The sequence below is a fragment of the Syngnathus leptorhynchus genome, chromosome 19 (assembly GCF_054491065.1).
Source record: "Syngnathus leptorhynchus isolate UIUO chromosome 19, UIUO_Slep, whole genome shotgun sequence".
Taxonomy (NCBI): domain Eukaryota; kingdom Metazoa; phylum Chordata; class Actinopteri; order Syngnathiformes; family Syngnathidae; genus Syngnathus; species Syngnathus leptorhynchus.
The window spans coordinates 3,668,213-3,693,070 of record NC_141213.1 but is presented as its reverse complement, the minus strand read 5'-3'; the positions used below and the strand labels follow the sequence as shown (position 1 = coordinate 3,693,070).

Genomic DNA, 24,858 nt, shown 5'->3' with positions numbered 1-24,858 from the left:
TTTCAATATTGCAGCTTCCACCAGCTCATCTCCTTCACGCTACTTTATTCCGGGAGTGTTTTACATTTGCATAACTCTTGTCCGAAACAATTTATCTTTACACATATATAAAATTCAAGTTACAACAGTGATGGAAGCACACCCTGGCACATACACATTCATCAAAAATGGAAGATTTTGTAATATTAAATACATAATTGACTCGGTGCCTCATTATGCAGCAATTTTGTTTTACAACACTAAACTCCAGCAATGTTGTACATTTACAATACATTATTAATTCCTATTAAAAACAGAAATCAAAAACAGGCCGTATTCATTTTGATGAAAACTGGGTCAAAGATCTAAAAAAAAAAAAAAAAAGGATATAAAAATGTGGTAATGTCTTAATCATGAATAGAGTCAGTTTAAAATGCCAATGGGTGTAGGATTGCGGAAATCTTAATAATGGGGTCAAAGTAGCATTGTAATGTAATTTAATGTGAGGATATTATGCGGGAATTGAGCTCCTCGATTGCTGTCTAGTTATCAATTTAATGCTCATCCGTATACATAAGGGTCAAGAAATAATGGGAATGTGGCTTTTGATGAAGGAGGTCAGTCAGTCAGTGGCGAGGCGGCGAAATGACACCTCATTAAGAACGCCTCGAGGCAGTCTCACGGGCCTGACCAAGACATCACTGCCATGGAGCACGCTAACACAGCCTCGGGCAAAGATTCCAACAACTAAACAAATCTGACTGAATTGGGATCTAATGATCACATGCTTTCTGCGAGGGAGGGCATGAATAATCACATCAACACATTCTTTTTTTTTTTTTTTCTTTTTCGTCGTGTTCTAAACTACCAAACACTCAAAGAGCGTATCCGCCAGCTTGCCTCGGCCATCCTCGCTTTCCGTGACTCTTAATGCACTCCCAATCACGCTGCCCCTTAATCAGACATGAAATTCACATTCATCAGATCGCCCAAAGTCCCTGCATGCAAATTGCACGCAGCACCGATGCGGAACTCCTTGAAACTCCCTTAGACGGAGAGCAAAACGAGACTTGCATTGGAGAGTAATGCCGGGATAATGAGTGACAGAGACAAAACCACTGAGACATCCATTACAAAGGATTAACCTCATCAGGATGTCTTTTTGATGTTTGGATTCAACGGTGAAATAATCACACGCCAAACTTGCTAATGTATAGCGTGTGCGTGATCTGTAAATCTAAGAGCGTTGAATTTACTGACGAGACAAAGGCTTCGTCAGGCACAGAATCTAAAATCTCTTCGGGGCTTTTGCTAGTTTTACTAAAATCGCTCCCATCACATAAAATTTCTTTTTGCCTCTGGCAATTGATATGACGAGTTTCTTCTTGTAATATAAAGTTTTGCTATTGAATCCGCTGGGATGCATTTATTCTCACCTCATTTTCGTCTTTAACTTTCTAAACTTGGAATGGAAAAGGATAATAGGAGAATGCGGTGGGTGTGAGACCTGTCAAAAGTTTTTAAGATGAAAATTGTCTAACAAACAAGGAGAGGGCAGACAGTTTTGAGAGTCAAAAAGACATGCTAGTTCTAGATGTTCATGCTTCTCTGCATTCAGGCACAGGGAACGGGCGATGGGAGTTACGCTAAGCCCGCTGTGTGCCAAATCTTAAGTGGACATGGCACTCCAAGATAATGAGGTGTGATGAGAAAGTCACAAAGGGCATGCGGAGAGGTCACATGCACTCATAAAAATCACTAAGCAGCCACGTGTCAAGTTCTAAAAAAAAAAAGATTTGCTATACCATCCTTGATGCAAAATAGTTTTTGTAACACACTAGCCTAGAATAGAAAATAAGCAAGCCTGTGGCGCGTTTCAATTGTGACCCCAAAACACACTTTATTGTTTATCGCCGAGACACGTGACGTGACACGCCTGCTAATCCCGTTAAAGCGATCCGCACGGAAGCAACTTAAACGAAGCTTGAGGCCCATCCATTGTTAATTACTGCCCTATTTAAATGTGCAACCGATCGACTCGCTTCAAAACAAAAATCCCAAACTAGCTCAAAACATTTTGATCGGGTTTATCAAAACAGAAGTCTACAAATGGAACAACAACCCCTCCAATTGTGGGAAAACAACAACAGCAGTTACCTGAAGCGACAGTTTGAACGGCCCCTCAACAAAAGCTTAAGTTTGTTTAGCCATTGGAGCATGCACACGGTTATTCATGAATAAAACATGTTGGCCTTATTAAAAATAATCTGTCGATTGTGCCAGAGGCTCTTAAGGTCCGTAGCAACCCACCCCCTTCACCTTATCCCGGCAGGGTTCAAGGAGAGGAGCTTCTAATTAGCACTCCAGCATTGAAGGAATGCAGTCCAATTCCGCACGTGTTCGATGGTATTAATAAAGCAGAAAGCAATTGATACTCAAGGCTACACAAGCGGTGGACAGTACGAAGCTCAGATCTTACCTGAACATATCTCCGAGCCCCTTCAGCATGCTTTTCTTTGCTTTGTTCTTGTCCTTGTCTTTCTCCTTCTCTTTATCCTCTTCGGGCTTCTTCTTTTCCACCTTGTCCCGATGTCTCGGCGTGTCTTCTTTGGAGACGTTGCCATTGAGACCGGGGCCAACGAAGAGGTCGCCGCTGGCCGACATTGAATCCTGACCTGATCGGGAACTTCCCTCCGTGTCCTCGTCCACTTGAGTGACAACATGTGGGCAAGTTGAAGAAACATTGTGAGACGGATAAGTCACAATAGTCACAATATGACATAACATGGAAACACATCCTAATACATAAGAGCATACTTAATTTTTAATGTTAGCTCCTAATTACATCAGATCAACCATTAAGGGAACAATTATGTCTCAGGCGGTTTAAAATCTTTGAACAAAACACACAGAATATTGGAGCCTTATTATAGCTGATTATATTTACATTTCCCTCCCTATGAGGTTTGTCGTCATCTGAAACTTCAATGAATTTGCTCAAAGTCAGCTTCAAATATATACATTTAACTTAACCCCTTTGCCTTCTCCTAGATATTTTTCTTTTCTCTTTCAGCCTATTTCACATAAATTATGTGATCGAGCTCTAACGCTAGTCATGTGGATCGGGTTCGTAATTTACATCTGAGTTTAATTCAAACCCAGACATCAAATGGAATCTCGAGTCCTTAGGTGATATACGGTTGATTAAACTCAAAGTTGCCATCACATCTAATAAGAAGTGATGTGCAAAATGTAATTAATCTGTCAGTAATTATACATATACAGTAAGTAATTTTGAAAAAGGCTCCCAGGGATTATAATTGCAAATATGGTGGAATCTTAAGATCCTGTCTGCAATAAATAGTTTGCTCTCTGAGAAGGTACGTATAAATTCCTCTTGATACTGTAAAACTTTTTCAATTATCAAATCCCATCAGAGATGAAACTGGTTTTATTCCGCTAAAATAATTCTGTTATTAAACACGTGAAGGTTTTGGGGACATCTCATCGGCTGATTCTCATTCTTTTGATTTCATGTGTTTTAATGAGGTGCAAAATGATTGAATTTGCCGATCAGCTTCATCACACAGATCATTCAATCTTCTTGTCAATCACTTCAAGGCACCTGCTGCTACCAGTTGGTTAGTAAAATGACTGACATGAGCAAGGATGCTAATACTTCTGTGGCAATGGTTTTCCAATTGCTTCAAAAGGCAGAGCGGACAAAAAAATATTTTTTTTTATAATTCATCACAATGAAAAAGCAAAATTCCTTGGTACACTATAGCCACCCTCTGGAATTTAATAGATCTGAGAAGAAAAGACCTTACAAGGCAGCGCCAACTAGCAGAGGAAGCGTTGATAAAAGAGTCAGGAGATAATTTGCAGTGACAGAAAAACCACAGGCATCATTTTGTGCCACTTTAGTCAAACTTTCATGCTTTGGAAAATCAAGAGCATTAAAGATGGTCTGTCAGTTGAGGTTAGGACAGACAAGTACAATTGCTTGTCTTATTACAACACTATTGTTTTTTTTTTCTCCCTCAAAAGTACAGATATTCTTTTCGCAGTTCTTTTTCAAATTTATCTTCAAAGAACACAACACCGAGTCGTACAACGAGGGGTGCATATTGCCGAGCAGGATATCTTACGGAAAACACATTTTACTTAGGGGATGCCAAATTATTATTTGATTTAAATAAAAGTCTTAGAGCAGAGGACAGTGGCGTCTTATCTGTCAACTTTGACTATTAACCTCAGTGACGAGCACAAACTGGCGGCTTTTATCTAAATTGAAAAACAGAGTTATTTGAATATCACATGGGGAGGGGGGCTGGATGCAATAAACCGCAACGACGGAAATGGTCTGCTTTCCCCATTTTTCTTTGCAGAGATAAGACTGTATTTAGTGGCTCGCCGACAGAGCTTATGAGAACAAAGCATTTCAGGCAAATATTCCCCTCCAAATGTTTTCCTCCCTGTCAGTATTTAATGGAATCCTTTGCTGGATGGAAATGTATATATTGCAATTACTCTTGTGGTATTATTACCTGTTGGCAAAACATAAGACATCCGTCTCACTATGCCAAACACATGCCTTTTTATCATCAAACACCAAGGAGGAATGGATGTGTTCACTCCGTTTGGGTGCTGCTATGAATGTTTTTTTTGGATAATTTTTTTTCTTAAGTTTAGAATAAGTCAATTGAGAAAGTTTCTCAGTAATACAAAAGTAGTGGGGGAAAAACTGCCAACCTTGCTGGCTGAAATAATAAATAGAAAAAAAAAAATCTTTTTTTTTTCTGTTTTGTTGACCAACATACATTTTTTAAGTACAGAAGACTGGGAAAACAATATTGCCAAAGACTTTCTCACTAACTCAAACAATGGTAAATGACAAGTCAAAAATCTTACATATATCCATGCTGTTTTCATCCTCGGGCACATTAACCACCGATTTGTCGTACGACTTGTCGATGGCCGCTCTGAAACTCTCATTGCATCCTCGGCTCCGAAGGATTCGAGAGCGTGGCCTGTTGACGTTAAGTTCACTGTTCCGTGTTGCTGCGGCAAGAGCTGTGTGGAGGCTTTCAAGGGAACTGGACTTTTTCAGACCCAGTGTGGGTCCGACATTTTGTCCTGAAGAACCTGTGGGGAAAATAAAAGAGGAAAATTGTGTTAGTGATGCGTGATAGTTAATGGTGTGTAAGACACAGAGCCACAAAAGCAGTGTGATAAAACTACCCAATGAGTCTGACAGCTCTTGTAAAAAAATTTATGATCCTATTGCTAATGTGTATAATATTAGTATTAAAAAGGACACGTGTTGCAAAAACTGTTACAGAGAACGTAATCTGTGTGAAAGTATTTTGATTAGTTATAATTCCTTTGACTATTATTTTTTAGTTTCGGCCATTTAAACACAAACCATATGACTGTCACACAATTCTCTGTCAGGGCTGTTTGAATTTGACTAAATGAGGTGTGACCCACTGCTGCTGGATGACCCCAGAGGGTCTTTAGGTGGAGTCTTAAACCGTCAGAAACATATTACGCCAAGAAAATAACCCCCCGCGTTTTAAAGACAATTTAGTATCCCGTGTTCACTAGCTCCACTGAAATATATTTGCTTTTGAGAAGGGTTGGAGCAATGCCAATATAAGGAACCAGCTGAGGAGGAAGATGAAGGTCTTTAGGGTCACAAGGGACTCCCCTCCTTCTGCTACATCTGCTACCAATGCACCTAAATGAAGTGTGAGTTATTTTCTTCCATTCATTGTGCCTATGGATCGACTGTCTAAAAAGTCAGATAGGCTAAAAAGGTCAACTGTTATCCACTGGAGTCAACTTTTCAGACTGCTAAATGCACTGTCATGATTTTTACACTCGATTTTATCTTGGCTTTCATCAATGCTTGTAAACATGTCCAATCCCAGGAGAACCAGGACCCAATTCCAAATAATTGAACAATCCTATACTGCTGCATCCGATGAACTGCCCAACTGTTTAAAGGAAATTATCTAATTGGGTGAAGGGTTGTAGTTATACTAGATTGGCATAAAAATATCCCCCCCCCAAAAAACACCCTATAAAACGAAACACACCCCCCCACACACACACACACATTATGCCTGCAGACAGCAGACTCACAGAAGCAAGAGTGCGTTTGACACAATGGGATTGCAAGCTCGTACAGGATGCAACAGTTGAAGAGAACCAAAATGACATCTGCCGTATTCGGAAACAGGGAATTATCCGCCCACTCTGTATTCCGCATCGCGATCCACTTCACCATTGTTTCTCTCAAGTCTGGTGAATGGCAGAGAGTAGCAGAGACACAAAGACGATGGAAGAGCAAGGAAAGGAGAGCGAGAGAGAGAGAGAGAGAGAGAGAGAGAGAGAGAGAGAGAGAGAGAGAGAGAGAGAAAAAGAGCGCGAGTTTGCCCGAAGACCGTTGCCAGCTGCAAGCTTCCTTTGTTTTCATCAGAAAAATCCCAAGCTCTCATGGGAGAGTTTGACGGACAGCTCTCTGTATGCCATTCTATTATGTGATTCCTATCTCCAGAGACTACGCGCTCTGCTCCTCGACGCCCTCTTATTCAGAGCCATGAAAATACAAATCCCCCCCCCCCCCCATTGCATACAGACAAGAGTTTGCCTGGAAGAGAAATGAAAATCACACAAAGCCAGAGAGTGCACCTGAAATTGTGTCACGCCCAGAGGAAAAACTTGCTCACCTTTCTGTGTTCCTTAAGCATATTAAGTGCAAGGGCTGTTAATTGGAGAAGATCCATTGCCATTAAGCGTTCAAGGGGAGCCATGGCAAACTCCATGAATAAATCAGCAGCGGTTATTACAGGGACAGGAGCCCATACTATAATTAGAGTCGCTAAAACTATGCAACCCGGCTATTATTCACCATAGGCTCTTGCATGTAAAGATCTGTGTACAGACAGGGGCTCCATTACACATAATTTATTCAAAGAGCCCGGACGGTAAAAGGGTAATTATGGTAAAAATAGCCCCCAAGGTGGTCAGGGAAAGGCCACGTCCAGGTATCCCAAAGGAGGGATCATATCCCTGGAGTCAGTCGGGCTCGTACGTCTCTGCCAGTTGTAGATCATTAGCATGACGGAGGACGTCCTTCGTCTGCTCAACATGTGTCGTAAAAAAAAAATTATAAAAAAAATCTCAATTAAGGGAATTTACCAGTAATGTCTCAATCTGGGGTACAAGATGCCTTGCTGTGAAACCAAAATAATCCATGTAGACATCTTTGGAAACATTCCCATCCAACTGGTGGGTTGCACTGAGTTCTTTTCTGTCCCCATTCTGGTAACAAGCGACAAAGCAGAGCTAAAATAGGCCTATAATGGATCTACTGCAATAAGCCAGAGGGGTTAACCAGCAATTGAAGCCTTGATTGCAAGTCGAACTCACTCACCACTTGACTACCAGTAGCTCTCAAACTACGTTGAATATTTTCTTTAGAAGCACGACACGTTCCAATATTAGCGATCCCTATTCAAGACTACCCAACATAAGCCGTAGCAAAAACCCAACTATGCTTTGTAATGAGTTAGTGATGGGAAAAGAGGGGGGGTAATCTCTTATCGAGCCACGGAACCATAAAGGTAATAATCGAATAAAAGTCCTGGCACATACGCTTACCTCTACTGGTACTCGTGCTGCTGTTAATCTCATCAGCTACTGTTAAAGGGCACAAATAAGCATGAGAGCTATCATGCACCATGTAAAGCTAAGAGAAGAAGAGGGACAATAAAGTTCAAGAAAGGAAGCTGTGTAATTTGAGAAGAAGAGGATATTACATCCCATGTATGAGCCTGTCAATCATGAGGCTTACAAGACATGGATATTCCTGCAAGATGAGGAACCTCACAGATATTTTTTTCTTTCTTTGCCCAATCTCATTCCCCATCTAAATGGAACAGGAACATGGGGAGTCTGATCAATTTAGCATATTTCAACAATGAGGCTCTTCAAAGACAAGAACTCCAGCTGCTGCTGTGATATGGAAGCACCTGGAAAAGGGAGAAACAGGAAGGTCCTTCCATTCTTCCAGAGAGACGTGTGGAGCCGAATGTTAAGAGTGCAACAGCTTGAATCAGATGTCCGAAGATGTGATTGGTTTGAGGTCATGTCTTTCAAAGCAAATGCATCCAACCATGAATGATATCCAGGAAATCATATTAGAAGCATAATGCACCAAGGCTTATTTAAAGATTGTCTGATAAATACAGTAACTCAGTCCCTTTTTCAGAACTAATCAAATAATCAAGGAAATGCTGACATCACTTTGGAACAATCATGAGGCTTCTTTGATGTCGTCCCGAGATAAGATCTGCATTTGCCGCGATGAGCCATCTCATCTCCCTGTCCACTTCGCTCACTTCCTGTCCCCAGACAAATCAAATTAGATTTGCAACCCACACCGAAAAATCCCGAGGATAATGTCTTTATGCTAATTGGGCAGGGAGAAAAAAACAAAATATCGCATTGCAGTCTAACTGAAAACATAAAAAAATAAAAACCTCTACGCCATTTATGTGTCAAGCAAAGCATTTACCTAGATCCATACTCTTGGACTTGCGTGACTTGATGATCTCCAACTGAGCAGCATTTTCATACTGCTTGGTGCGCTTCTCTGACATACTCTGGCGGGCGAAGCCTTCTCTTTGAAACGAACCGTCCGGGTCCGCATCGAGACTCAATGAGCTGCAATAAATGAGAAAGTCAAGTTAGGTCGCTAGGCAGATGTAGTTTGTATAATTTTGTATCTTCCTGTGAATCACGTTCAAAAAATACACAGCCAATCTATTTATCCTGCTGAAGGGCACTTCAATGTCTTACTGGGTTGGTTAAGTTTAGTTCTATGCGTGACACCTGATGTGAGGATGCCCCGGGGTCAGTATCACTCAATAACGCCACTCCCCCGGTATGTCTGAGGCAGGAGCTCCTGTTGCAATTTACCTTTGAGATGCTCTATCTCTGTCTGGATCTTAATTGAAAATCGGATGGGAGCGAGAGGCAGAGTTTGGGTGAGGGGGGTAACGGTATTTGCATTACAATTAGGGTGAACACCTTGCCATTCAACGAGATAGATGCGGTCCTAATGAAGTCTTCCAAACCACGCAAGCACGGAATGTGTTTTTCTTTTCCATTTTCCAAATGAACATCGCATCAAAGATAGACCTGCTTGCACTTGGCTGCATGTCAACAATTGTGATTTGCTTTGCCGAGTTCATTCAACACAAGACGTGTTTCACGTGTCACCAAGAGGCCGGTGTTAATATGTCACTTTGCTGTCAGCCATACTCGGCATTCGCATCTATGCCGTCGTATACGGGGGCCACGTCTCGCTGACACGGGAAAAGGAAGAAAGGAATGACAGCACAGATGTATTATTCATTCATTCATCATCACTCTCTTTTCCCCTCACATCACTCACTGTAGACAACACGCTGTTGTTTTGTCTCAACAAGTGTATCTTTCTTGAACCAGACAGTTTGGACAGCAAAGAATCTATTTTTCACTCTGTCTAGCTGTTGTGATAAATAACTCCACAGAGTGCCAAACATAAACAAAAGAGGAAAGTAGCTCCAATGAAATGAAGTTCATAAATATGACAAAGGATGAAATCAGTTTCTATGGGTTTAATATGATTTACCGTCACAAATCATTAACACACACGTGGAATATTGTTTTTCTTGATACTTTGCGCATATACAAATTACGAGTGTGGCAAAGTGTTTTCCCGAGTCCATCTTTGCTGTCAATGCCTCCGGCCTTTCCTCAAAAGGATAAAAAGTTCCTTCACCTCTCCTTCTTTCGCAACATTTAAAAGCAATTTCCAACATTCCAAGCAGATGCTTCCGTCCACGCTAAGCGTCCTGATGTCATCTAAAATTAACCAGCGCTGAGCAATGCTCACAGGCAATGCTTTGGAGTGCATTTTAAATCAACCTTCCCTGTCTCCATCTTCTCCTGGCAGGGAGTTAAATGTGTCAAAGCATCCCCGCAGTGGCATTAAAAATACTAAAAGCACTTCCTCATTTTATAGAAGCTCAACTAACTATGTAGTTTGTAGTGTGTGTTTTTTTTTAATATATAATCACAACTATTCACAGCAAGCATCCCTATTTATGAAAACAGAAATCTGGTCACCTGGTGGTTAAGCTGCATTAACATGGACTTGCTTGGCTCCAGTAATCACTAATATTAAAGCTTAACGTCTACCCGATTATAAACGTATCAGCCTTTGAACGTCACAGCTGACACCGAGTCCAGGTTTTGATATTAGTCGTTCAGCTTTCTCATTTGCAATGGTAACCGGTGGCTAAGATGGTTTATTCAAGCAAATGAAAATGTGAGTTTGTATGTTTGCCGTAGCGTATTATTCACGCTGATATTCACCCGCCAAGGAGGGCACAGACATGGAGTACCCCGCGTGGAGAGCCTCGTGAAACATATGCAAGGTGAGGAGAAAAGAGGGAGCATGTATGACATGCTTGTACCAACGGCGCACCGCAGAGACACCGTAAATATTCATGAAGCTAGAGGGGACCATTAGCATTTCAGGGAAAACACACAGGCACATGTAATTCTTAGTTATATCGTATTCCTGTAGGCCGAGTCTATTAGCAGATCAACTGTAGAAGCAGACTGCCTGCAATATTCGCCTGGAAGTTTGTTCTTGTCGATATGCGCCTTTTCCACTTTATATGTTAATGTGCAATATTGTTTACCAGCCAATGTGGATCTAAACACCTGTGAGACTGAGGGCATCTGTGAAACAGAGTATATATCGTACGTATAGGTAGCTATGTGCAATCTCGGCAAGTTAGCGGGATATATCAGAACTCAGTGACAAATCTAATGTGGGGATTGACATATGTTATGGAAATATATGAGGGGGTGGGGGAGTACTGCTTGATTTTTAAGGAATAATTTACAAGCATGATTTATGAAGTGGAACCTTAAGGGGGACATTTTCTAGATTTTCTTTCAAGGTAATTCACACAGATTATTATTATTATTATTATTATTAAAGGGGGACATTTTCTGTTTTTGTCAAGGTAATTCAAACAAATTTATTATTATTATTATTATTATTATTATTATTATTATTATTATATCAACAAGCAGAAAAACAGACAAGCTAAACACAGACAAATACGAACACATATTATTGGCTGAGGATGCAGAGAATAAAAGTAGGCCAGTTTTTATCTTCTGTCAGACTGATTCCTCTAAACAATTTATCTTCAATGGTGGGGGGTAGTTAGAAGCCCCCAAAATGTGGGTTACATCACCCACTAAAAACTTGAATTAGAATGATTTTACCAGGCAGTTGTGTCCTTGGCAAAGTAAGAACATGCAGCTGCATAATACTGAGAAGGTCAGAGGTGAAACAGTGCACAATATATATTCAAAACATATACAGGGCCTGTGCTACGCTGCTGGAAGAGCTTAATTTAAAAAGAAGAAAAAAAAACAATGCTTACTTGGCATGCCTTTTATACCACGGGGGGTTATGCCGCACTTAAACAGGAGAAAGGGAACCACTATGAGTCATGAGGAGAATGCATGTGAGCAACTGCGAGCATTTGAGTGAAAGGAAAGGTGTGCCTGCCGCTTCTTCATGTATGTGACTTTGACGAGATGAATTATTCAGCATAACCCTGGGCAGAGGTACAGAGCATACTTCTGCCCCGTGTGCAGGTCCACAAGTCATGCATAAGCGTGCAGTTGCTACTCTGAGGGCAGGAAACTTGAGTGTGCTGTAGCCGTACGCTAGGTACAATAATCCACTTTGACAACTTCGGAATGTGGAATAAAGCCACTCATTAATAGATGAAAAGGAAACATAAGGAAGAATAAAGATAAAAATAAAACTTTCTGGTAAGAGCAAGAATACAATCTTCGCACTTCCTTCCTCTATGAAAGCTGCAATCATAGAGAAAATGTCAGAAGTCATTTTAAAATGTATGATTGGACTTTAAAATGGGGAAAAACAGCGACAGATTTTTTTTTTCTTTTTCTGAACTACAACAAAATAGCTTAATGGCATACCTTATAGTTTTACGGTATAATTTGAGAGCACAATGGCTTGTATCCTTTCACAAGGCCAATAAATCTTCCTGAGGATGGAGAATTGGTGCGAAAATCACTCAGGCGAGAGAAATCAGACTGGGTGGAAGATGTTCAATGTCCCCCCAACACACACACTTTATCTATTATTTATTACAAACACCCACAAAAGTCATTTCGCTACAATGGGGAGATTCATGACTAAAAGAAAAGACAATAATATCATGACATTGAGATGATACCACTTAATAAAGATCCTTCACACTATTGCGCAATACGCCCATTGTATGATATGATATGCTGTGATGTAGATCATCTATTTATATTTTCCTTCAGATTAGGTTCTGTTATTGATCAAATGAGGGTGTATTTTGCTTACTATTCATTCGGACTGGGCAGCTCATGGATCCACGGGTTCTCTCCCACGAATCCCAAGTCATCGTGAGAACTTGAAGAGGACTGGTCCGAGAAGTGGGATGGAAGCAGGGGTGGCCTGTCATCTTCTATCAACACAATGTCATCTTGTGGCATGTTCACAGTGGGGGAGAGCTGGTATTTACCTTTGGGAAATAAAATCAACGACAAATGTGAAACATCCAAACCAAAATCCCAATGTCATGTAAAGCCCGCCAAAAAGTTTAAAGTATGACTCAGTGCAGCCATTCTCCTCAAATATTCTCAGAAGACAAAGACGTGCCACGGAAGAGCTTTTCTGATTTGTATTCAGTCCTGCATGACCTTCCCTGTAGCAGACTTCTTTGAATTGCCCCTTTACATCTCCTCAGCAGTCAAAGTCAATAGGAAATGTGCTGCATTGCTTGACACTCAATCGTAAGAGCGGGAGAAGAAGGGTTGTTCAGTCCTAAGAGATGTTCCAATGAGGACAGAGGTGGAGGATTCTTTCAGCACGTTGATCAACTCATTTTCTCAGTAAAGGGCGTAAGAAAAAAAAAGTTTTCAAGTTAGAAGGCAAAGTCAAGAGTAGAGTTTAAGCACACATCTGATTCCGATTAGACAAAACCTTTTCGAAATGCTCCAGCTATGTGTTTGAGGCATTTTGAGCAGTTATCGAATGAGGAACATCTTTGTGCATTTACGAACAGAGAGAGCAACATTTGCCCTGCCAAAACCACATAATGATTCCAACAGGTATTTAATTTGTGCCAACTAATGACAGATGCGTGCTGTGGGAAGTGATTTTGAGCGGCAATTATTGCAACCATGAGGTGTATAACTTAGTTGAGTTTGTTGCTGGAATAAAATAAGTCAATAAAGGGGAAAATAAAAATACAAAACAGCTGTGCAGTTCGACTGAAATTTACCTTCAATTCAACTGTTAGTAAATTAGAAGTCATTTGAGTTTACGCAAGCCACTATTATTATCTTGAAAACATGTTTGTGAATGAAAACATATGATACCTGATTCTTGTGGGGGAAAAAATCTGAGGTATTTAGATAGCAAATATAAACAAGTTAAGATGTTTACCAACATTTCATAAGTGAAATGAAGGCAATTTCTCACTTGGGCGGCTTGACAGGGATCCCTAGGTAATTGGATTCATGGGCACTGTAAATCAGCACGGGGAAGGCCACTCACCAACTCTCGGCAATTGCTCATACTAAGCTGCCTGGGTGAGTCGGTTCACTTTTGCTGGACAATTGAAAACATACATGATGGTGATGTTTGTCTGAAATTATATCATGATTTATATCTATCAGAGGAATGCAACATATGACTAAAACTGACTTTTGATAGATGTTTTGTTATAATCATATTCCATTAGTACAAAAGTGAATGCAAGTGGAGGAAAAAAATGTATTAAAAAAAAACACGTGATTAAATATTCGTTCATGTCAGTATATGTAATGCAGTTAACACACCAAAAATATTACAAAATGCATAATGGTGGCAAAATGTGTTTGTAGAGTTGGATGTGGCACTTTTTGCTAGTTTATAGAGGCTTGAAAGCACTGTGACACCCGATGCAGGAAATAGTGAGCAAGCGACAAGGTGACTTATTAGCACTTTCAGTCTTATTTGGAGCAACTAAGGTGCTAATGGGACACCTCCATCTACATTCTAACACATAACGTCTCGTCACAGTCCTTTCACGTCTTGATAAATTTCATGTCATTAATAAATGTTCAGATTCTGAAAACAGAAGACAGAGACTTTGGATTCATAATCATTCGTCTTTACTCCTAATGGAACTCGATTCAAGAGTGGAAGTGAGTTTTTCCAAGTACGGTGAAGCCTTCAGCCCACTTGTGGTCAGGTGTGTGGAAGCTATTTGGTGCACAAATGTTTTTCCTCTCTTTGGCAGACAAATGTAATCCGTGACCCGAGACACCACCTGGTAACATCCTTTCCAATGTATCAGCATGGTGCCGCCCACTGAGACATTGAGCTCTAAGGTGAGAGGTCACACTAATAGGACGGATCCATTTTCTTTCCTCCATCTGTGTTCATCACACATACTTCTACGTTCTTATTCTTCCCTTGTGGTTTATTCATCTTGGGCACCTATTGATCACACTTGACGATCAGTCCTTTACGTCTATCGGAATGGGTAATTTCGCTAAGCACACACTGGTGAAAACTAATGATGTGAGACATCATCAATGCAACTTTAGTTGAGTGACTTTTTTTGCACACATCACAAGATGTTCTTTCCTGTTGGCCAAGATGATTTTTCATTCATCTTCATGCCACCTACAGCTCCTCCTTATCCGCCCACACCCCACCTGCTTGGGAAGCCTGGCCAAATGGTCACATTTAACAGACAGTGTTGGATCGCGGGCTTCAATTTGCACCACAGCATGTGGACTTGACACCCAGCAGCATTTTTCAGTCCGACAGAACGGAAGGTAAAACCCGGGTGTGATAACAACCTTTGCACCACACTGTGCACACGCTGGAAATTTCACTCCACTTCACAGTTCTTCTCCACAAACCCTATTTTGTTCTGTTTTCTCGATGAGAAAGAAAGTCCTGTCCTTTCACTCCCCGAAGGCAAAAGGGTGGGTGGTTAGAAAGAACGAATAGAACTAAATTGTCACAAACCCATTTAATTTGAGTCGGGAGTCGAGCAGAACGCACTGCACTTCACCCCCTGCTAGTTCTGGATTCAGCCTTGAGCCTTCTGCATGTGTGACGACAACCCTGACAATATCGCGGCGCTGCATGCTTTGCTGAAGAATTGGATCGCCTCTGACCATTAATATCTAAATGTGTGTGGTTCAGAGTCACAACACACACAAAAATGTACACGCAGAGGGAATGAATGACAAGCCAAAACCCCTCAGCAAAGATCAAGGCTGAGTTACACCGCAATCAATAACAGCATCTGGCTCAAGTGTCATGTTAGACTGTTATTATGTGAATTAAGCAGAATATTGTATGGAAAGTAACCAACTTCAAAAGCTCGACATGAATAATATTATGCCAGAAAAAAAAAATCCCTAACCCTAATCACAGTTTTCTTCTTCCTACACAGTCTAGACCGCATGAAGCCACATATGATCCAAAACTATCTGAGTGTCCAGCCTCTGTGATAGTCATTTACCAATTCAACATCAAGCTGTCAGTCAGGGCTCAGCGGCTGTGACCCTTGACCCTGGAAAAGCCACACCTTAACAACCCCCGCCCACAAACCAAACCACATGTGCCGCATCTTATACACATTTTAATTCCAAGGCTCTGTACAAAACTTGAATGTTCTTTCTTCATTAGTGTCACATCAATTGTTTGTCTGTCAAAATGTTGCTTTGGAATCCTCCTACCGACCCAAGCATAAATTATAACGGTGGAGCAAAGACGGCCTGTCATAACCAGTCGACACGGGTTAACGAGTACGAAGCTCAGAGGCAGCCTGAAGACAAAGGAAACAGACTGACATATTCGCTCGCAGTCAGAAAAGTCACAGATCCAAGACGCCGTGTGAACTTTACAGCTTTAACACACATCCGTATTCTCAAAACTTTTCCACTTGACCCATTTGACTGCGAGTCTTCAGGATGAGATGAACGTAGGGAACCCTTGAAGTTTTCGGATGAAGAGAAACTTTTTTTCCTACTACCCACAGAGTGCCCGCGGTTGGCGCTTTTGATCACAGCGGCGTTCGTACAAGACTGTGTCAGAACAGCCAGTGGAATAAATAACTCGACTGAGAAGAAAACCCAATCAATTTGGATGTATTTGATTTATTTAACAGATGAAAGACTAGGTAAAAAAAAAAGGGAAAAACGAAATGGGGTGTCAAAGGTGTGGAGTCAATGTCAGGCCCATTGATCTGGAGGCTTAATTAGCCATCAGAAGATTCTGTCTGACAGTCTCCACCAGTGGCAGAGTGGCACCACTCTGACTGAACTTGCGCGTGCGATAGGCGTACAAATGAGAAGGGCGGGATGGCCAAAAGGTGAAGATCATCGACTGATGACAATGTCACGAGCTTAGCTTTCGAAAAGTCAAGTGCCTCTAGAGGGGCTCAAGCCGGAATGGGAACTGGAACAAAAACAGATGAAAGGAGGCAGGGGGGAATGCAAATGTAAGCCATATGAAAAACCTGAAAATGAAAAGCATAATTTGAGGACGGCAAGGTTAGATGAAAAATGGCTTCATTCCATCATCCATTAAAAACAGACCCCTCCCTCAACTCAACCTGGCTTGTGTGCATACACGGGGAAAGGCACATCGATAGTGAGATGACAGCAGTGACTGGTGGTGGATTGAATTGCCAATTCCAATTCAGCCAAAGAGCTAAGATGTCAGCCAGTTGATGTCAGCTGGCTAGATTGGGGATTGGCTTGAGTGAAACCAGTCTGCAGTGGAGTGAACGCAGGGGAGATTAGCTATGACGCTAATCCCTTCGGGCCTGGGATGGTGAAACGTGGTGAGTACCTTCAGGGCTATAGGGGTGCGAATAGTATGTGAGAATATTCTGGAGGATTTATTAACATGGATTGTCATAGAAACTGATAAACTGCAAAAACTAAACTTGATCATGACTTACCAATGCATCCAAGTGGTGTGGAAATGTTGTCAAAGCTCTCAATGCTTTCATAAAAGGAATGGGAGATCCGGCGCTCATGGTTATTCTGAAGGTTGGAAGGGTTGACAGGATGGCCTGGTATTGCTGGGCTGCCAGGACCTTGCTATAGAAAACAAAAAAATGGGAGCGTATGAAGTATAGCTGAGGATAACAATTTGGAATATTCAAAGTATAATCATCCATCCTGCGCTAGCCAAAACAGCAGCACAATCAGAAGTTATATCTTATCTAAATTTATCATAAAAGTGCTCATTTGACAAAAGGCTGCTCTCCAAACTCATGTCAGAGGGACCGATCTCAGCTCACGTCAGTATTTCCTGGCTCAGCAGTGCGAAATGGTTCCTGCCGTGAACTAAGCTGGCCAAAAGCCGATAAAAACTCCATGGATTTCCCATGGGCTGATTGGCAGCTGTTGCAAACAATAAATCCGGAAGGGGTGACATTTGTTGTGGCCAGTGTATAGGCCTGCTAGTTACCTCACTGAAAAATAAGGAACAGTTGAGCCTTGTGTTTAGCAGTGTATTGGTAGAGTGAGTCTTCTTCAACAAACTAGATATATACTTATCAAAATATCAAGTTTCATTAAATAAAAAGACGTTGACAGTCAGACACGTTTCATGTGGTCTAGTACAGAAAAAAAAAATCCCTGGATAGAACAGCGACCTCACTTTAAGTCTGATGCTCAAGATCAGTTTGACTCTATAAGTCAAGTATGCTTTGAACCAAGAGTCTCTAGATAATACCGCATTGATGTCCAACATTTCTCTTCTGGCGTCCGGCCAAGACAGACAACAGCAACAGACAGAAACCATGACCGCAGAATAACATGAGATCAAGAAAGGCAATCTTTGGCAAAGACAGCTATGAAAGCTGTGATTTGCATGATCTGAGCTTCTTCTAAATTATGAGTGCTGCCATGTTAGATTCTCAGGGGAGTGGCACAACCAGCCTAGCGACTGGAGATGCATACAAGCCAACTGGGATTTATTGGATTTTTAATAAAAGGGAGTGGTTTATATAAGGTTGAAAAAGCAGCACTTTAGCTGAACAGCATTGATGAAAGCATGGAGTGAGTTTGTGTGCATGAAATGAATGCCTGGGTCAACGCATATTTAATATAATCACCAATGGAGGTGGGTTGTAAATAGGTGGCCCTCAACGGTTGTGATTCAAATCCCGAGATTGCAGTCATTACTATGCCAGAGTAGCAATCAAACATTTAGGTCTCCTCCAAGAGGACCCCTTCAACGATTGCATTATTTAGCACAAACATCAATTAGCCACAAGTTCTTGCCCCAGAGAGGTTGTTTGCAGAAAATGGAATGTTTTTCTCTTTATTTTTGGGGCTGCATTGGCAGATGGGGATGGTCAGTAAACACTAGAACCAAAATATGTCATGTGAACAGCAAAGGTGGAGTTCCCCATTGGCAGACAGAAACTTGGCTTTGTATTGATGGAGGTTCATCCAGGGCGCCTCATTAAAATCTAAAACCGGCACGTTGGTCTGTTACCAAACAACAAACTATCGGTGTAGTTTGAAGGGTTGATTTAATCCCTAGAGTTGATCAAAGACTTTTTGTTGGTTCTTTAAGATCATCTTCTAATCGGTTTGTATCACCTCAGCAAGTGTTTAATCTGCACTAATCTAGTTGTTTTCAGAGTGGATTAACCGATAGACTGTGGGTAAAAAAAAAACTCGCTGTGCTTCCTTTATTTTACTGGGATAATATTTGGAGTAATGAAAAGTCATGTACAAATTGCTTTGGCCACTCTGTCAGCATCTCCCTGACCTTCACTTGGAGTGAGGCGGAGTGTTGACAGAGAGTCTTAAACTGTCACCTCAGGCTAATAATGTCAAGTCTGTTGCCATTTACTGGCCTTCTATCTGAGCGTCAGCCTGTTGCCATCGCCCTAATCCAGTCACCTCTACCATAATGCTGTAATTACAGTCTTAAGATGGCACATCTTGCCACAAGCACGAGCCACATCGCTACAGGCAGAAACCTGACTTTTATCCCTTCTTCAATAAACTTCCGATTGCTCCAAACCAAAACAACCACACTAAGAAACCAGTATGAAGTAGAAATAATCTGTGACGAAGGAATTAATGACAGACAACATTTAAATTACACAGATAGAATGTGTATATGTTTTCATGTACAAGCTACAGTATGTTATCAGATACTAAAATGTCACCAGTGTAGTCCTACACTGGGGCCAGGAAGCCCACTTAACCACCAGATTCAATATATTATTTCTCAATTGGTCCTATTGAGTTTCCCCTGCTTCTCCTAAACGAGTTAGTCCTCCGAGAGCAGGCTGGGAATTCGAGGGGCGGGCAGCACAAGAATTGCATTTCGGCGACTCTGCTTCCTCCGCTTGCCACAATAATGTTACCGCGATATTGTAAACTGCATTTCCCAGAATCCACCACTTAGGATAGCTTTCACACAACATCTTTGACAAATAGGGATTTATTTTTTATTTTTCTTAGCTAGCATCTCGGGGTTTTAAGTTTTCCGGCAGCAGTGGTCAGGTCAATATTAATAAAACCATAAATTACTAGACTGGGGTTTTGATTGATAGTTCTCTCCAGGATTCATCAATCAGTTTCTCGTCCGAGGGTACGTCTTTTGTTAGGGCTAGTAACTTCCTTCCTCCTTGTCTCTTTACATAAACGTTCCCTGACTGAGTCCAAGGCTACCGGACTGTGTTACAAACAAGACGGTGGCTGGCTGACGAGACAAACTTGAAAGATCTTTAAAAGATTGAGGAAAAACTTTTTTTTTCAGTTTCTGTAGGATCTTTTATCAGCAAGAAAACACAACCACCATTCCCCTGCTAAATAAAACTTGTTCAGAAAGGAAAAAATAAGTGGATTAAAAAAAACATACTGATGTCCGTGTAATTTCAGTCTTGTTCTCACTGAGGAGCAAGTAATAATTATGCTGAACTGAGTCAAAACGTTTAAAAAAATATACATATCAGTGATATCAGTTTTTCATGGAAGTTGTAACATAAAAGTAGCACGGCATTACAATAAATGGAACTGAAATTGCTTCTTCTGAATTGTGAAATTGTGATTTAACATTACACACGTGACCAAACATTAATGGAACCAAAATTAGTCCGTATGAAGACGTAGCTATCCAATTACGATTCTTCAAACAAATTGTCAGTGACCAATCGTCTTCTTTGACTATCTGGGGCAGAACGATAATTTTTCAAAGATGCGCCTGAAGAAAGGAAATCATTGTTCTGGGGGAGATCGAGATGAAAGTGTGTGTGCGTGTGTGAGTGTAGGACACAGTAACTGAAACCAAAACAGATTATAAAGAAAAAAAGATTGGCATGAATACATATGGGCTAATTGTGATTATTATGATTTATCATTGTCTAGTTCAGGAATAACTATTCCACTGTCCACCCCCAAAAAATAAATAACTCAAAAGCTATGTTCTGCTGCTCTGTTCTGGAAACATGTTCAGCCTGCGGGACCGAGCAATGATGAAATCAGAGTAATTTTCATGGGACGAAGCAGGCTGGATGTGCCGCACCCGTGGAAGGTTCCCCCCCTCTGATGCATTAGCCTGCGCGGCTTGGCTCCCATCCCCTGCAGACAGTGATGGATCTGATTCATTTCAATGGTGGCCTCCAGTGCTCAGTCCCATTCTGCTGGGTGACAGTGGCAAACTGGTGCTGGTCTGCCTGGCTCAGAATGGGGATGTTGCTTGTTAGAAGAAGTCTTGTTTTCTTATTGTGGGAGGGGGGTGGGGGCACCTATGGTCTTCGATTCTTTATAAACTCATTTTGCCGCTACTCTTGAGCATAATGAAAAATATAAAATGGCATCTATTCAAATTACCTTTCAGGAACACCATCTTCCTGTGTGTGTGGTCGTCTTCTAATTGGATTTTAATGGACAAATTCTAATGCGCCCGCTGCACAAACTGATTACGGGCACAAAGCTTTTGGCTGAACCATCAGGATATGCAGAAGTGAATGTAAGATTGAACAGCACCTCGATACTGTTTTGTATGTATTGTTTATACTAATACAACACAATAAAGACTGGGAATTTATTATACTCGTCGAAACAAGCTAGAATTCATCCTACCAATATTCTGAACCATTTGCCAATACCAATCTCAAACCTAGATGGAATACATATTCCTTTATCGGTCTATCAGGCAGTATTTTTTTTTTTTTAGCAAAACTGTCAATCATAACTCAGCAAAGGGTTTCTTAAGATATCAGATCAAAGGCCGGCTATGGCCCAAGTAAATCGCACCAAGGATGGAAATAAATGTGAGCCGCTATCGCCTATCTCACACAGGAAATGAAAATGTTTGAAGATTTGCATGGTTTTGGGGCCACCACATTTAAGTTATCCCTTAGTTATTTCACAGCTCTCAAATCGACAGTGAGATGGATTAAGGGTTAAAGCCTATCGCCATAAGAATGAAACATGCAACGGAAACAGCAACTCCTCTCGTTTTCCACAAAGTTCTGAACAGTTTGGGGGGGAAATTAGACAATCAGTCATTCATTCATTCAAGTTATTGTGGTCGCGTTATCTACCTCTGCGTTTTGGGCCACCCGACGGGCTACAATGAGCTGGATCATTCCTCGTTTGTTGCCTTCGACTGACATGGATTTGCGTAGCGTTTCCATTGCTTCCTGATTGGTACTCTCAAGCAGTGACTCCCCATTGACTGCGATGAGTTGGTCATTTATACGCAGACGGCCGTCCTGTAGATAAATATAAATGGCCACCAGATTAATGTTAGATCTCATCACTAACAAGGTAAAGGAGGAAAGATGTAACTCGCCTTGCTAGCAGCACCTCCATTGATGATGGATTTGACAAAAATACCCAAGTCGGCGTGACTCTCCTTGGACCTGTTACCCTTGACGCTAACTCCAAGGCCCGCTGAACCGGAGTCATTGAGTGGGATCTCAAAGGTCATGAACTCCCGTGTACCGTCAGGGGTCAACACCAGGTCGTCTTCCCCTAGTTGCTGTAGAAATTGAAAAAAACTTGATCTTAATTGATTTTAAATAAATGTTAGGATTCTATGAATATACCAATCACAATGGCTTTTTTTTCCCCCAAATGTGAGGGTCGGGCATTTGATATCAGGCCAAAAACGGTCCCAATTGCTTTATGTGTGTTTTAAAGTGCTCTGCATTGTGCTTTAGTACCATGTTCCCTGTTTGCATGAGAGGAGATCTGGAATGTTACGACGGGCCAGATAAAGTCCATTTGAAGATTAATGGCAGTGCCCGCAATCAACCCCAGAGACCTGACTCCGAGACCTATTTAAATGGACCGGTATCAGCACACAGACATCCACTCTCACGCACAGCCAGATGGATGGCCGCCAGGTGTGTGCCCCTCACAGCTGCTTGGATAAAGTGTCAAGCACGGGGAAGAGGAAAAACAGAGCAGAAGGTGTCTCTTATTTTTTCTTCCTCTACGGACTAAGGAGTTATTAGGATGCAGCGGTGCATTCATAGTGAAAGTACCAACAAAAAACACCAGCTAGCTCTCTGTATTATTATAATAATGATTATTATTATCATTATTAATCAATTACCAACATCGATAAAAGCATCCCCTTTTCAGACAACTATTACATTCTAGTGATAAAACGTCATCGCAATCGGTGTGTTTAAGGTGTGCGAGCGCTTGAAAGCACACTCCGTCCACAATGATGACAGAATAACCGCCCACTCAGAGCAGTGTTCCGGGAATAGCAGAGGATGAGAGAGCGGTGAAACATTTTCATTAGACAGGAAAAAAGTGCTGCTAGGCTAGAATGAGTATGTCAGACTGCCTGACAGGGCCTGTTGCGTCGATTCAAGCCGGCTCAAACCTGGATACTATTCCAGTAGGAAGTTATCGCTTGACAGTCTGTACATGGATCAACATATTTTGGGGTGGGGTGAAGGTGATGCTGCAAAGATGCTGCTGCTGTTTCTGGTTAAAACCTTTTGGAGTGATGAATCAGGACTGTCTTTGAAATACCAAGGCCGAGCAAGAGCTACAATCGCTGACAAAAAGTCGGGACGGGTAGTCCAAATGACCGAAGCACAAAGCGGGAAAATCCACTTTGTTAGCGTGTTCGTGCAGAAACTTTCTTTCCCAATTTTGATCCATCTTAAGTGTGATTCGTGTCACTGTTCAAACAAAGAGGGGCAAATGCAAGAAAATGTTGTTCATTAGTCTAGAAAAAAAGGCCACCTCCCCACCTCCTTTCTCTGCTTAATTGGCCTTTTTATTTTCTTTCCACCCGACTTCACTCGTCACATGCGAACAAGGAAGATGTGTCGAACAGGTGTGAGGAAGCAAAAGCGATTTGGAGGAGGGGGAAACAGGCAAATGAATCACAATTAGTTCTTTTCACACATAAATCAGAGTTCTCTGCACCTCAATGCCTAAAACAATTAACACTGCTGGAAACTTCTCTCCACACTTGGCCTAATTTGGTGACATAAAGGTCATTGGAAATAAATTCAGAGGCTAAAAGAAGTCAGTCATGGGTGTAATTGCAAAATGTGCGATGAGTATTGTCACACAAATTCCTTCAGGCGGTGAAATATTTGGTGACAAAGGGGATAGATAATATGCAAAAAAAAAAAAAAAAAAAGTCAAAACAAATGCAAGACAGTGGAGGCTTTGGAAGAATGACGGCAACAAGCCCGTAGGAGATTTCAAGGTTGAAAGCAACGTGGAAAAGAAATGGTTTCTGTGCTGTTTGTATGTTAACCCCAACACGTATGTTCAAACTTGCTGCACAGCAAGGCCAAGAGTGGCTTTGCGACTTTCCAACAGCAATCTATTATGTGTTGTTGAAACACACTGTATCCTCTTCTGGGAAAAAAAAAAAAAAGCAAGTGTCGCCACAAGTGGCCTTTAACAAGCTTGTTTGTCAGCATGGGACTATGCTGTCTGCCATTCTTTGCACTGACAGCAAACATAATTATGGGAACAGCTGGTGAAAAGTGCAAAATGAAAACAGGTGGCGTTGACTCTTAGCGCTCGGAAATCATTCGGCGGGGTGGTATTGTCTTCAACAGCACTTGGACGGATTATCTGCGATGATGACAACGCGTGATTTGTAGCTCTATACTTTGATCACGTTGCCAGAATAATAAAGCAGAAGAAACAATTCAGCAGTGGAGGCTTCACAGAAAATAAAACAGCGGGGAGCTAATTTTTGTTTCATCACACATTGTATATAGACTCAAACTTTCAAACAACAACATCAAGTCACATTGCCTTGCTCATCGAAGTTAACATTCCTTGTTTTAAACTGTGGTTAATTTCTAATTTGACTAAGTGATGTCTTATTCTTTGAGGGTTTTTTTTTTCAAAGCTAAAACACATTGATTTATTCAGCAGTCGGGAAGAGAAAATAAATGTTCTGGCTCTATCACTTAATTAACAAGAACACTGAGGCAAGAAGCATTGCTCCGCAGTAAGTCTCATCTCATTATATTAACACCAAAGATGTGTTTGCTTTTTTTTTTTTCATGGCAGCATTATCTCAAGTTAGTTCCACTTATCACCATCTCATCCCTTATACTGTAAAAGCAACAAGTTTAACTTTACATCAAATCACATACTTATACATATTATCACTACATATTTTTTCTCTTGCTCATTTTTTTTCTTTCCTAAATGAAACCTCGATGACAGCCACGACGATAA

At 41.3% G+C, this 24,858-nt stretch overlaps 1 protein-coding gene across 4 annotated transcripts in view; it reads right to left on the bottom strand.

Moving 5' to 3' along the window:
* LOC147041697 (partitioning defective 3 homolog) overlaps positions 1-24,858 on the bottom strand; it is a 126,125-nt gene that overhangs the window by 43,174 nt on the left and 58,093 nt on the right. For all 4 annotated transcript variants that reach the window (XM_085938543.1, XM_085938544.1, XM_085938545.1 and 1 more), the window contains exons 13-19: positions 21,974-22,162; positions 21,723-21,893; positions 17,103-17,244; positions 12,470-12,650; positions 8,567-8,715; positions 4,894-5,127; positions 2,459-2,687 (exon numbers count right to left, since the gene is read on the bottom strand). In XM_085938543.1, coding sequence (XP_085794669.1) covers positions 2,459-2,687; positions 4,894-5,127; positions 8,567-8,715; positions 12,470-12,650; positions 17,103-17,244; positions 21,723-21,893; positions 21,974-22,162 — 1,295 coding nt within the window. The remainder of the gene's footprint in view (positions 1-2,458; positions 2,688-4,893; positions 5,128-8,566; positions 8,716-12,469; positions 12,651-17,102; positions 17,245-21,722; positions 21,894-21,973; positions 22,163-24,858) is intronic.